Raw genomic sequence first — 15935 nt, forward strand, 5'->3', positions numbered from 1 at the left:
TAACAACATATAAAAATCGAATGTGGACCTACTTATTTTTCAATTGAATGTAATTGACTACCTAATTGAGTGTCACCTATGCATTGGGACCTATTTTAATTAATACAAAATTGAGGTTACATCTTTTCAAATGTTCCTCAATTAATATATAGGGGATCTCATTCGGTACAATTTTGTATTTTTTATCTTTACCTATTATTTTGTCCCCATATTGTTTTTTATTTCAGGTAAGTAAAAGGTTTGAATTAGCTCCAAAATAATCAATTTTAATGATAAAATAGGGTTTTTGATAAATAAAAAAATGATAAAATAGGGTTATTTCATGCTTCACCCAGAGAATTTGTTTCTGTTAAATATTTTTATGTTTAACAACAAAATTATTTTTTTGAAAACTTTGATTATACATTCTATAAATCATTATTTATGTGATTTTTTTTTCTATTTTGACTGTATTAGACTTTTTAATTTGTTGGTTTTATTTAGATCATTCAGCTTTATTTATGCGCTTATATATTATTTTTAGGTAATTTTATATTATGTATTTCATTTAGACTGTGCAAATATGTATTTTTAATATTCAAATCAAAACTAGATTTATGCATTATGGTTTTTGGAATTCATCAAAAAATGATGTAGTTACAAATTTAAATTTTTTTTTAAGTTCTCTTTTTATATCATGTTAACATTTTTTTCATTTTTGTGTTTATGTTTAATGTTTTATTTATTTATCTTTGTCAACTTATATATATTATATTGTGAAAAGAAAATACAAATAATTAAGAAGCTATCTGGCGGTACAATAAATGTTTGAAAAACAATATACTTCCAGGCACTTTTGGCTAAGCAATCCGCAGCCTGATTCCTTTCCCTAAACTCAATCCAAAGAGCATTGAGGGAGTTTATTCATTCACTCTCTTATATCAATCAACATATTCCCCAACTTCGTGTTTGATTATATCTTGTTGATAACATCAATAAGTCCTTCGCTATCATTCTCAAACCATATTTGACGCCATCCTTTAATCCATGCGAGTTGAAGAACGAATAGAAAACCTGCTTCTGCTTGAAAAGCACTGTGTATATTGGCCACTATGGCTGCACCTGATTCAATATGATTTCCGTTATTCTCTGAGAATCCATCCAATCAAAGGTATGGGGAGAGAGTACATGTCAAAGTTTTTTAAATCAAGAGACAGAGACATAACGCCTTTCCATCAAAATGTAAAAGCCACAAAACAATTGATTTCATGTTGTGAAGAATGACCAGAGTGAGCAAACTTTCAGTTCGCCATCCAACAATAAGCTAAGCCTAAGATTGTGTACTAAATTCTAGCTAATCGACTTTTTGCGCACAAATAATCAACATTTTTTCTTGTAATTTGGGTGAGAAATGTCAAAATAACACTTAAATTAAAAAAAAGGTGCAAGAAAACTCTGTCAAAACGTACATTATACATTTGCCTTCAGCAAGAAAATTTAGAGAATAAATGACAATTGCAAACATGGGAGAAGATGCAACCTCTAACAAGACTAGAAAACAGCAGTGCAGCAAGTGAAAAAAACTCGGTTATCCACAGACAGAAGAAATCTAATCTCATTCATTAAAGCCTGGCTGACTTTGCTGTGCCTTGGGCTGATAAATCACTTTCTTTCCATTCATCTCACCATAGCCAACTCCTCCTTCCCTATAGTATCCACCGCTGAAATTCCCACCTTGCGGTGCACCAAGCCATTGTGTTGGCGGTGATGGCAATGGGTTGTTGATATTTGCATTAGCAGCTTCTGTATAGCTTGAATACAATTGTTTGCTTCTGCCGTTATCTTCTACCGATGAACCAGTTCTGATTCCACCACGGTTCGGTTGTTTTACTACCATCTTGGAGTTGTTGTAGTAGTTCCGGTTATAGTCTGGTGATGGACCAGGATATCTCGGACCGTTGCTGTACATTCCTTGAGAGCTATTGTTATACTTTCCGGAATAGTAGTAGCTCGAGTCATCGCCATATGATTTCCTGTAAGAAGAGGAACCCGCTGCTCTTGGTCCACCGTAATGATAATTACCCGGTATATTTCGGTTGTATGAGTTCGGGTCAATTAATCCTGAAGCCGAACCAGTGGAAGATTTCATATTAAGGGTGTTTTTGATCAGACGATGAGCTGCTTCTCCCAGTGAATGCCCGGCTATAGCACCAGCCACTTGTGGTCTGCGCCATAGATATTATTATATGTATTAAAAAAAAAATTAGCTAATACTATGATATTCAAAATATCAGTCAGTAAAACCCCCTCTTACCTATCTCGGGCTTGTCGGCGTCGGTTGCTATTGTCTTCGTGCCATAAAGCAGGAAATGGCTTTATATCTGCTGGCGTCAAGATCTGCAAATTTAAACTTCCACAATGACTATATATCCACTTGTTTTGCACTGAATATTCAGTAGATAGATAAATAAATTGGTGAGAGCAAAGAAAAAAAAGACTAAAGATAACAATGACATTAGAGATAACAAGTCTAATAAAATTCTTCAAAACATTGAATCAAATGATAATTTCTCCTTTTTTTAAAATGCAGTGATGAACTAAACTGTTCATGAACTACTCTTTGGTGCAACATACCTTGTCCGGAATGATAGCTCCTCTTGGTGGTTCTGGGATATGAGAATGTTTGGCAGGATTCAAGTATGTAACATTTCTGAAAGATTTATACGGAAAAAAAACTGAGTAAATCATAATCATACTTAACAGTAACTTGCCAAGTACAAGAAAACGTACAAGGCTCGGTTCTGCTCAATGCATGGGAAGCCATTGACAGGGGAAACAACTCTAGTTTGAAAACCGTTCCTTTCACTAAACCACAGAAAACCGTTCATCCCTTGGCTGCAATAAACAAAAGACAATCGAGGATAAGACACATAACTTCTCGATTATTAAATTAGCCAATCAAAGCTGACCTAGCATTCGGGTCAATCATCCATGGAAGACATTCATTTGGTGGCAACTGGTGGTAGAAGTGGTAGTACTGCATAACCCGCTGGCCCAGTGGATGAGTGGGGTGTACGTATAACAAATCAAGCATCACGCTGTTGCGTTGCCGTTCTTCCACCTACGAGATTGATTCCCACATTGAATACTTAAATATAAGTAATCATTTCAATTCAAGTTACCAAAACACAGTGACAGTAAAACTGACGGCTAGAGCAATCTAATCTGTAAAGCTGCCTAATAGCTAACAAAAAAACATCCTGAAAGTCCAAGAATTTATCTTTCATAAAAAATATAGTTTCACTGGAGAGTATGTAGAATATGCATATGTATTTCGAGCGAAGAATCAGTTCAAACCGTTAGCGTTTCTTCAAGCTTCCTTGTAGATGCTAACAATAACTTCTCCTCAATGAAAGGAAGTTTCGCAATACCCTGGATCACAGCAAGTGCGAAACACACAACATCAAAATCTAAGAACACAATAAATAGTCTCATCATGATAACATTATCACTGTATCCAAAGCATACAGACAACAACGAACCTGCCAAGAGAAGCGCTTTCCATTCATGTCAATCTCAAAATCTGTAAATAAAATGATCGCTAATGAGTATCCACTATTGAGCAAAAATACATTGCACAACAACCATGTAAATAGATTCATTATCAACAATTACCAGAAGGGTAAAATTTCAGGATCGGAGATGAGGGATCAGTCATCAACTTCCGGTATTCTCCAGGCAAAGCGTTTGAGCTGCATAAACAAAGAAACACAACTTACATCATTGCTGGCGCTGAAAATAATAATAATAAAGGTTCCACAAAAAGAAAAAGAACCTTGCAGCCGGCAGGGTTCCCATTAACTGATCAAAAGGTTTAAAGGGCTCTCCAATGAAAAATGTGATTTCCAAATCAGATAGATTCTTAAGATCTGAAGCAAATGGGGCATAATGGTATGGGTAAAACCTGAAACAATTAGAAGAAAGGGTCAGACTTGCATTGAAATTTGCAACTTAGTATTAACATCAAGGTCTTTCTCGAGAAGAGACCATCAGTCTACTATAAATAAATATTGCAGCATTTGAATGTATGGCTCTCATGGGAATAACATGGTATATCAATGTATACTTATTGAAAAATTAGACTGACCATTGCCAAGAGCATACACCTTGGTAGTAGTACCGGCAAACCCAGCACAAACCTTCAACATATTTTAGTACCTACAAGGGAAAAGTAGGTCAGTAGACTTGATGACAGTCTCATGTCCTCTAAAACTGTCACAGGAGTCATTTCACGAAAGTAGTTCAAATCTCGCTATAAACCTCCTTAAAAGATAAGAGCTGTGTAGTGCTAAATTTGAGTGTCAAAAATCGTCAGGATGAAAGACTTAATGGAATGTCAAGAGTTCAAAATGTGCACCAAAACACATTTAGCACATGACTGACGAAACCTTTATTCCATTTTAGACGTATAATAACAAATCATCAGAAGGGTTACAAAGCTTACCATGTCTTGTTTGATTTGCTCAATTTCCTCTGGATTGGTCGTACTAAATTTCTCAGCATAATACCTCTCCTTGTAGCCGGGCTCTCCCAGCTTAATCTACACAAAAAAAAAAGAGCAGTTTGAGGTGTACCTCCTAAATTATTCCCTCAGTAAATAAAGAGAAAAACGTCTCTCCAGCTCACAGGCTCATACTGACAGAACGTTGCAACAATCTTACCTTATCCTCTATCGGTTCAGGTGGTATTTCAGATGGGTCTCTTCTTGATCTTTGTTTCATTTCTTCATTGTTTTCCATTGACTGAGTACCAACATTAGCACACCGTTAGCCACAACTTATGCAGTTTGAACATAACGGAAGAACACAATACAAACTCATTGAATAGAAATGGAGCTAGTTACTGCCTAATAAAGAGAACCATTCGCTCAAAAGCTAGCTTATAGGGGGGTATTCTATCCACTACCGGTACGAGGATTGGACTAACGCTATTATAGAAACCCAATCAAACCGCATCAGATGCTACCACCAGGCCCGGTCTTGAGCAGATACTCAAGAAACATTGGTATGGGGCCTATAATTTTATACACTTGAAAGCTTACAATTTATACTGTTTTTTTGTAACAAATGTAAGAATGGATCCTAATCAAATTGCAACATAATAAAACCTTGAATATTTTTTTCATTAGTCTATAATATAAAAAGAGTAAATAGATAATTTCTAGGATTGATAAACTTTTGCAATCTTGAAAATATTGTAAATTCACTTTTAATTTCGTAACTAAAATTTTTATTATCATTTTGGGCCCACATTTTTGGTTTCGTATTGGACCCGAAATATCTCAGGACCGGCACTGGCTACCACACAGAAAAAGCGCAACAGTGTAGAATGTTGAAACTAGAAAGGGATACCCAATAGGGTAGAGAGGCCCAACGTGGCGGCCAGTGCCAAACGCATGTTGGTTCCAACATGGATTAGGCATGTGGCCAGTTATTAGGGCCTTCTAAGGGTATGAGCACCCTACTTTTCTAAACCTTTCAACGGGTTACATAAGAGGAAATATGGAAATGGATAAGAATACCTGTTTTATCCGCGTCCTTTTCTGAAATATTTTATCTTCATTTGCCGCGACAGCTTGAATGAAATGCTCTACCCTATCTAGCAAAACCTATAAAAGAGAATGTCAATAACGGATTATTAAAAAGACACACGGTTCATAGAAATAATGCAGTTCGGGTTTTCATTAGTAATCATCTAGACAGACAAAGCAATTCAAAATAGTTACACAAAGATAACAGACCATTCTCTACAGCTCATACGAAATAGGGCACTGAAGACCGAGATGCGAGAATGATGTGTGGGAGAAGGTAAAGAAACCCAATAGCGTACCTCACCAGAATCAGTTAGATAGCCTCCCATAGCTGTAAATTCCTTTCTGTAAACATGCATCAGCAAGTTTATAGCCCCCTGAAGTTGCAAAGGAACATAAAGACCAAAAAAAATTAAGCTAAAGACTAGTTTGTAAAATGCCTCGACGGCATTTAAGTGCATGAAACATGATACCGATTCTCCGTCCGGCTAATATTACAATCAGTAAAACAATCATGTGATGTATAACAACCAATGTATCAAGGAATGAAAAGATTCGATAACATGCATACCTCTCGAATTTCTAATGTAGGCATATGAGGCAGGAAATCATTGCCAACAAAGAAGCAAAGGAATACAAAGTCATCAATAATTCTCTCGAAGTTGATGGTGAAAGGAGGATCTGGGATGGCCAATTCATATTGCAGATATTCTCGCAGCACCCAGATGTTCAGGAACTATAAACACATTACATCAGACAGATATGAGAAAGCTCCAAAAGTTTAAAAAATGGCATGATGTTTAAATGCAGTAAGATATTTTGAGGATAACAAAGCAAACTACTTAAACCTGATATTTTTTCTTGTGGATTGGAATATCAGATGCTGCATTTGGGATACCTGATTTTCCAGGGCAATCTGCAGCAAAATGACCAGTTTGTCCACACACAAAACATTTCTCTTGTTGGCCAGGGTAAGCGATAACCTGGAGTGAGAAAGACGAGCAGTCATTTTGATTGACAGAGTATCAAAAAAATACAGAGCAAAGGGGGTGGAAAACAGATACCTCTCTTAAGATTGAAAAGTGAACTTCATGTGTGGCTAGAGAGAGCATTATCAAATCTGCATCCTGCACAATAACATAGAGTTCTTGGCAATAAGCAATCAACAATTTGTTGGAAGAAGCAAAATGGAAACAAAACAACTACGCTGTGGGTTGATACTAACCAGACCGTATAGACAATGCCGTGTATTTGGATCGAAACCAGGAAGACCACGTTGTAGACGAATGTATGACATTATCTTGTGTTCTCCTTCCCCCGGAACATTTGAATCAGAGAGAATCACCTACAGATAATAATCCATCAAGAGAAAAATTAACTTGAAAACCATAAGTAAAGGCTAAGTTAGAAGAATGGTATCAGACCTTAACAAATCTCCAACCAGGGTTACGATTTAACCTAGACTGTATGTAATACTGAAGAGCTACTGAGAGCACAGCCATAAACGGGGTCCCAGGAGTAATGACATTTGAATCAGAGGTTTCTGCCTTCTCTTTAGCAGACAAGATTTGCCCCCCAATCTCAAAATCTTGTCTCAACATCTCTTCCTCAGCTTCCTATTCAACACCAGATAATAGTATCAACAACAATGACCCACGCAAAGCCAGGAGTAAATATATAAAAGAGAAAGAGAAAGAGACGATACAGCCTCTGCTGCGTCCTTTGCAGCTCTGAATCGCCGAGAACGCTGCTGATTCATCTTTGCTCTTGGTGCAACTCCATCTGCAACAACATCATCAGGACCAAGTGAAAGAGACAGAGAGGAGAAGAAGGAAGCAAAGATCATCTAACCTATAGCCAAGTAAAGAAGCTTCCTGGGACGCACTAAAGTAAATAGATGGTCAATGTACTCGAACATTGATTTGAATACATCATCGTATGTGGCAGGTGCATGCTGCAATTAGTTACAAAAATGTGAAAAAATCTTCATGGAAATAAAATAACAGCACAACTCTTATTGCTACACAGACTCACTCCCATCCATAATATCTAATCCAATTCATTTCTAAAGAAAACAACTGTGAATCATCATCATCATGTCAGTGATTTCATTTCTCATACAAGATAAAGCTGAAAACCCTAAAACCAAGTAGGAGATGACTTTCTTTCTTTTTTTACCTTTCCTTCAGGATGGAAACAGGGATGGATGATACCGTTCATGTCGAGGTACAAATTATCAAATTCGAATCCGTTAGGGTTAGGTCTGGTGATATCTAGGGCACCAAGACCCGATTCTTCCTCAACGACGTCGCTAATTGACTTGGGGTATCGGTCGGCGAGCCATCTGTAGAACGCTGGAACTCCCATGGCGATGAGATTTTGAGAGAGATCCGATCCGAGTGATGCTTGCTCCCGATCAGTTTATGGATACTTACTTAACTATGATTTCATTCTACAGAAGAACTCTTTTTTTTTTCTTTTTACTTTTAGCCAGCTTCGCTTTGGGCTTGGTGGTTGCGGCTAGGGCTAATATTTAGTTTTGCTGGAGCCTTTAATGTTTACCGAAGCAAGTGGCGAGACTTCAACAGGCCGGCTTTATTTTTTACCCACGGCTTTAACTGTATAACTTCTTTTTCTTCTTGTTCACCGTCTCAAAGATCTATTTATTAGATTATCAATTTGTAAAGAATTTTATAGATTTTGGATGAAGTCCAAATATCTTAAAATCTAGTGTTATTCAATTAAGTCTTTTCAGAAATATCTTAAAGTCTGATGCTATTGGTTTATGAATTTATAATAAGTAGTTAGAAGTTTACAAAATTTAGAGTTATTGGATTCATTATTTTAGAATGTCAATAAAAGTTTTGTCATGTTATTCAAAATTTAGAAGTTTACAAATCTGTTGTCATTGGATTATTGATATTTGAAAACTTTCATCATAAAATATGTTTATCAAAGTATTACTTTGATCCAAAAAAAAGTATTACAAATAGATCAAGTATTCTCAAAGTCTTTTTATAATTAACAAAACTTAATTACCAAATACACACAAATCTGTAGCTATAATGGGGGTGATTCGTAGCTGCTGTAGGTGCTGTCCACAGCTCTATTTATTTCTAAAGCACCAAATTCAGAGCAATCAAGCTTTAAATTTTTTTTTGAAACCACACCTCTTGGAATAACCTACAGCTGTACAAGTGTTCTGCAGAGCCAAATATTCAAAGCAATTTTTTTAGTGCTTTCCATAAAATTCTACAGCAATAAAATTTAAAGCCACAGCAAAAAGTCAACAAATTTTTTTCTACAGCAAAAATTTTAAAGTTACAGCCCTTACCAATCAGACCCAATATGTCTTCACCATTCAGTTGCCGTCGTCTAAATTGTAACAAGTTACTTCTTCTTTCTATCCATGTATCACTATCTTCTATATATTAATCATGAAACATTACAACATGTTTATGTAGCTAAGTGTCATCACGATGATGATTCTTAGAATTCTTACAAAAATATGTTGGTCCACATAAACATATACTATGATCCCCTATATATTAATCCTGAAGCATTACAACATGTTTTCGTAACCACGTGTCATCACGAGAATGATTCTTAAAATTGTTAGAAAAATAAGTTGGTCCATATAAACATATACGGTACTATGTTTTTTATTAAACTAACTATAAAATTAATTAATAGTATACAAAAAAATATTTTCTTTCCTTAAATAAAAACTACGGAATTACCTAATATCGTTAACATATATATGATAGATGTTAGGTAATTATGTAGTTTTTATTTAAGGGAAGAAAATATTTTTTTGTATACTATTTAAGGAAAGAAAATATTTCCCACAACAGCTTTTCATTCATGAAAGTGCATATATAATGTTCATTTCAGCGATTATTTACAAATGTCGACATCAGGGATTGCATTGATTTATGCGAACTGCAATTAAAATGTGTGGTTCAGAACTCCCTGCTACAAACCTACAAGCTGAACAGAAACCTATAATCGATCCTCTCTCTTATTACGTGGAAACATGCAAGGGGTGTTTTCGGTAAGTAATTTTATTTTGCTACAGAGAACTAATGATTTTTAGCGCATGTGGGTAGAAAGTTAATATTGGATGCTTTTGGGTATATTGAACTAATTCTCTCATTAAACAATCACATTAAGCATATAATAAAAACAATTAGATTTTTTTTTATATGTTATATTTTGAATTTTTTAAAATGACTATAAATTACTAAAAATGGTAAAAGTCTCACATTAAAAAAATTTATGATCAATGGTTTATCTTTTTTTTGTTTAAGCAAGATACAAATGATCATATATCATAGGGGTGGACGTTCGGATACACGATCGGATTTGTATCGGATATTTCAGTATAAAGGTATAGAACCCGTTCGGAAATTTTTACACTCCGAGTCGGGTTCAGGTATTTTATGTTCGGGTTCAAATATTTTGGGTCGGGTTTGGGTATTTAATTTTTGAAGAAAAAATAAATAAATTATTCATTGTTTAAGTTTTTTGTATTTAAATATATTTTAACTTAACGGTTTTTAAAAAAAAATTAAAAGATTAAACTATTAATAGATTTGGAGATAAAACTTTAAAAATAGAAAGACACTAATTTAGTTGTTGTTTTAAAATTTTAGATGTAAATTTTGTTAATGCAAGAAACAAGAACTTGATATGTATTTTAAGTGAGTAGCAAATGATTTTGTCAATAATTATATGTATATTATCTAATTTTGAGCAATAAGAATCATTAATATAAATATTTTGAATAAAATGTGAGAAATCAACTAGAAATATAGAGTTAAGTATACTTATGTTTGGTTATCTTCGGATATCCATTCGGGTTCGGATATTACCCGTTCGGATTGAGATATTACCCGAATTGGTGAAATAAATCATTTGTTTTGTTGTTCTAATTAGATGATTTTTAGACCGACCTGATGAATATATATATTCTATAACAGCTTGATATATTAGATTTGAACACTAACTTGTTAATATAGTTTGCCAGTGGTTTTTTTTCAAAATTTTGATTCTTAGATATGTATATGGAGTGAAACTAATTTTTACAGATGTCCATTTTTTTTAATTGACACTTATATAATTTACTGAACTCATAAAAGAAGTTAAAAAAAGAAACTTAAGTCATATCAATGAAACAAAGACGAGAACGAAAGCACAATTCTATAGAGGTAGAAAATGAAATCACTTATAGAGAGTCAATAGTAAACTAATCGAGAGCAGAAAACCCTCTTTCGTCATTATACAATCGATGTTTCCTATATTTGGTGATTTGTATCAGCCACAAAACTTAATTTCGTTTTGTGCATATGAAGTCTTAAAAATATTAAAATGAGATGTAATACGTTAACTCTTCAACGACGATGATATATTTAAGAGACCAACATTTGTATTCATCATTTTATAATCGATAAAGAATGTAGTGTTGCAAAATGTTAAAATCATTTCATAAACAAACATTATTATAAGAACTCACCACGCGCATGCGTGCGGGTTATCATCTAGTTTTTATTAAACTACTATCAAATTAATTAGTAGGGTACAAAAGAATATTTTTTATTTCCTTAAATAAAAGCTACGGAATTACCTAATATGATTAACATATATACGACAATTAATGATTATAAATCATACATATTTGATAACAATTTTGTATCTTCTCTCTTTTTTGTTTAATTTTATATTATTAAATGAAATTAAAAAAATTACTTTAAGCATATAATAAAAAATTTTAGATTTTTTCTTATATGTTATATTTTGAATTTTTAAAAATGACTATAAATTACTAAAAAGGTAAAAGTCTCACATTGAAAATTTTGTGATCAATGGTTTAATTTTTTTTGTTCAAGCAAGATACAAATGATCATATATCGTAGGAGTAGGCGTTCGGATACCCGTTCGGGTTCGTATAGGACATTTAATATTTTCAGGTATTTCTGTACAAAATATAGAAACCGTTCGGGTATTTCAGTATAAAAGGATAGAAAATGTTCGGGTATTTCTACACTTCGGGTATTTCTACACTTCGGGTCGGGTTCAAGTATTTTATATTCGGGTTCAGATATTTAAATTTTGAAAATAAAATAAATAAATAACTCATTGATTAGGTTTTTTGTATTTAAAATATACTTTTAACTTAACAGGTTTTCTAATTTCTAAAATATTAAACTATTAATAGGTTTGAAGATAAAACTTTCAAAATAGAAATACACTAATTTGGCTATTGTTTTGAAATTTTAGATATAACTTTTGTTAATGCAAGAAACAAGTGCTTGATATGTATTTTAAGTGAGTAGCAACTGATTTTGTTCATAACTATATGTATATTATCTAATTTTGAGCAATATGCATCATTAATATAAATATTTTGAATAAAATGAGAAAACTAAACTAGAAATATAAGGTTAAGTATACTTATGTTTGGTTATCTTTGGATATCCATTCGGGTTCAAATATTATCCATTTAGGTTAGGATATCGAGTCTTTCTAAATTTAATAACCGTTCGGGTATTTTACTATTTCGGTTCAAATTTTCGGATTGGATTCATATACTGGTTTGGGTATCGGATAAAATGTCCAGCCCTAATAAATCATATGAATATGAAGTCTCATTAATAGATTTTAATATTTTATATATATATATATATTAATATCATTTGAAATAAATTATATACTATATAAAATATGTTAATTTCAAAATTTGCAGTGAAAAATTATTGAGTTCTTAATATTTTAATTTTGAAATTTGTATTGAAAAATCTCACATTAAAAGTTTTGTGATTAACAATTTAAATTTTTTATTACAGCAAATATACAAATGTTAAAAAATCATATGAGTAAGAAGTATCAATAATAAATATTTATATTAAAATATACTATGTTTCTATGTCAATATCACTAAATTTTAATTTATACCATATCATTAAAAGTATTGATTTTGATTTATGTGCTTACTCTAATGTATATACTTTTATGCATACAAATTATTTTTAAATAGGTGGTTTTTAATTTCTTATTTGGTCCTCACAATCCCAAAAATACACTTATTCAAATCGAAGTGATTTTTTATATTGAAAGAACTATATATTATTTTATTCAGATTAGATAATTTAGTCTTGATTTAATTCCTAACATGCTTTTAATGAAATATCATGACAAGATTTCAATCACATTCTTTTGAGTTTGTTTGAAGAATGAGAGATTTAATCATTCGTCTAATATTTGTTTCTCCTTAATATCCTATCTAACTATTATAATTGTAAAAATAAGATATTTGAACTATTCTTTTCTGGTTTATTATTTAATAAATCAAACATTTCTTAGTTTATACATAGTTTACATATATTAGAATGACAAATTATTATATATATTTTTTATCTGTATATTCTTGGAGGGTGTATTGAACTAAAATTTTTAGGAGATTTTGAGTTTTTAACTAGATCCACTTTTATTCAACTAATGATTTTAAGAAAGAAAATTCAAATCATGTGTTATTGATTGTGGAATTTATGTAAAGTCACTAAAAACAGTTCCAAATTCCCTGCTATTCGATCACTAATTTATAAAAGCTTTCAGATCTAGTGTTATTCAAACCTAAATAGTATTTTAAGCAAAAAAATTGTAAACAGGATTTCAGAATATTTTGCATCCATTTCTTGTTGAAATTAATTCATACGAAATCACACCTCTATTTAGGTCTGGGATTTTTATCCGAGATCCGGATTCGATCCGAGATTCGATCCGGATCCGATCCGAAAATCCAGATATCCGGAGGGACCGAATCTGGATCCGGATAATAAAATGTTGGATCCGTCAAAGCCGGATCCGGATCCGGATATCTTGATTTTTTAGTCCGGATATCCGGATCCATAAGTTTTATTAATAACTATTTCAAAAATAATAATATCTATATATAAAAACTAACTTTATTTAATATATTTTTATTTTTATAATAGCATATGTAAATTTTATGTAAATTTTGTAATATTATACATAGAAATAATTAAAAACATTATATATTTTTTATTTTTAAATTATTTTTAATATTTAATATATATTATTATTATTATTTTATTTATTTTAAGGATTCAAATCCGGATCCGGATATCTGCCGGATATTACAATTTTTAGAAGGATATCCGACACCCGGATATCCGAGAACTCCGGATCCGGATAAGGATAATAAAATTATGGATTCGTCAGATAAGAATCCAGATCTGGATACATTAAAATTGCCCGGATATCCGATCCGTCCGAGGCCTACCTCTATTAGTGTTATTTGGAGAAACTTTAATTAAAAACCATTACAGAAAAAGAATTTCAGAGATGATCACTGAAGCCCGAGAGACAACTCCGGCGAGAGGACCGCCGCCGTCAATCAGACGCCTAGGAGAAAACGCAGTAGATAAAAGCTATGGCAATAGAACAACCCAGATTTTGTTCGATAACTTTCATTCTGCACAAAAATTTTCACTTCTTCTTATGATAAAATTTCAATCTAATTCTTCTTCTTCTTCTCAATTGTTTTCATTCTGAAAAGTGTTTTAGCTCCCAGTGGTGTCACCCCTTCAAATTGGAGGTGATCTCACTGATTTTCTTGAGGTACCAATGATTAATTGACACATAATACATTGTAAAGGTCTCTGTTCTAATTCTGGAACTGGGTTCTGTTGATGAATCGTAGTGAAACTTGTGTAACCAGTATTGTTGTTTGGAAACCCTTCATGTTCATGTGACAGACCAGCCCATTCTTCTTAATGCTACAGTGGGAGGTGTCACCAAGCTTGCAACTGATGAGCTATTGTCTCAGACAAATCAACAGAGACATGCAGCGTAAGGATGATATATGGGATGGACCAAGACCACTTTACTTTATCAACCTTCTGAATCTTTGATAGATGAGTTGTTTTCTCTATATAAACATGTCTCTAGACTATTGATTGATTTGGTCTTCTTCCTTTGTTATTTCAGAACCTAAATGTTCTTGTTTAAGATTTGTCCAAAAAGAAAATTTCTTGTTTGATCATTAACACAACTGCAGACAAACAAACGTGTTGCAAAAATGAGTGGATGGATAGAAAGATCCATATGTCCTAAGCTCAGCAACAATGAATCTCTTGAGATCACTAAAAAATTCATGAGCAAACAAGTAAGAATGTGATGAGGTCACCACTGAAGGCATCAGTTCTATGTCAAAGTTGCGAGGGGAAGAGTTGAGTTAAAGTTGTGAGAAGAGTGGACGCTCAAGGTTATTTGCCTATTGCTACAAAAAAATTTGTCATCAAATATTTTTTTAATTCACGTTTGCTCATTTGCCAATGTAAATTACCCAAAGTACTCTGCAATTTTAGAAAAGAGTCACACAAAATCACCAATATATTTTCATTTTTACTTTTAAATTCTACCAAAATCACCCAAATATCTTGAAAACCACTCAAATCCCACCATATCTTAACAAATCCAATTAGATTTATTAGGTTTCCTAACTCCTTGTGGATTTGATCCCTAAGTATTAGAATTGAACCTCTTATTTGAGAGAGTAAAATCATTCCTTACGGTAATTTGAGTGAGATCATCCATCAATGAAACATATAAGAGAATGAAAGCACAATTTTATAGAGATAGAAAATGAAATCACTTATGGAGAGTCAATAGTAAACAAATCGAGAGCAGAAAACCTAATCCACTTTCATCATTATACAATCGATGTTGCCTATTTGGTTTTGGTGATTTGTGTCAGCCGCAAAACTTAATTTCATTTTGTGCATATGAAATCTTAAAAATAATTAAAATGAGATGTAATACGTTAACTCTTAACCACGGTGATATATTTAAGAGACTAATATTTGTATTTATTATTTTACAATCGATAAAGATTGAAGTGTTGCAAAATTGTAAAATCATTTAATGAATAAACATTATTATAAAAACTTACAATTATCATTTAGTTTCCATAGTAAACATAAAAAAAAAAGTTCAAAGCTGCTCTCGCACTAACATCACCGTCGGTGTTGGTTCTTGCAAGAAAAGAAAACGATTTGGACAACCAGTAACAACACCGAACATAAATAATATAAAACTCAGTCAAGTGAAAAATCAAACAAAAAATTTTGAATTGAAAAAAATCAAAATTTTAACACAAAGCCTAGACAAAAATCTTTCGATGATGAAAAATAAACTAGGCCAATGTAGTAATGTCGCATGAGACCAAATATTTCAAAAATCACCTCAGAGATTCAGAAGTTCAATGTTGCAAACGATTCTTACAACTAACCACGCTCTAAACACTACAAGAAAACATCAAAGATTCTGAGGGAAAAAATCGTCG

At 32.6% G+C, this 15935-nt stretch overlaps 1 protein-coding gene across 1 annotated transcript; it reads right to left on the reverse strand.

Moving 5' to 3' along the window:
- Positions 1–1594: 1594 nt before the first annotated feature.
- On the reverse strand, positions 1595–8095 carry LOC106318775 (5'-3' exoribonuclease 4). The gene is made up of 22 exons (XM_013756904.1): positions 7748–8095; positions 7421–7523; positions 7275–7351; positions 6994–7185; positions 6795–6914; positions 6634–6696; positions 6418–6552; positions 6141–6305; positions 5869–5946; positions 5561–5647; positions 4701–4781; positions 4484–4579; positions 4127–4197; positions 3815–3943; positions 3655–3731; positions 3522–3562; positions 3337–3411; positions 2949–3100; positions 2770–2874; positions 2614–2689; positions 2294–2376; positions 1595–2204 (listed from the first exon to the last, which is right to left on the reverse strand). Exons 1-22 carry the CDS (start codon positions 7934–7936, stop codon positions 1595–1597), a joined length of 2805 nt encoding a protein of 934 aa, XP_013612358.1. The 5' UTR covers positions 7937–8095.
- Positions 8096–15935: the final 7840 nt, after the last annotated feature.

Source organism: Brassica oleracea, chromosome C9 (assembly GCF_000695525.1).
Source record: "Brassica oleracea var. oleracea cultivar TO1000 chromosome C9, BOL, whole genome shotgun sequence".
In the NCBI taxonomy this organism is placed as follows: domain Eukaryota; kingdom Viridiplantae; phylum Streptophyta; class Magnoliopsida; order Brassicales; family Brassicaceae; genus Brassica; species Brassica oleracea.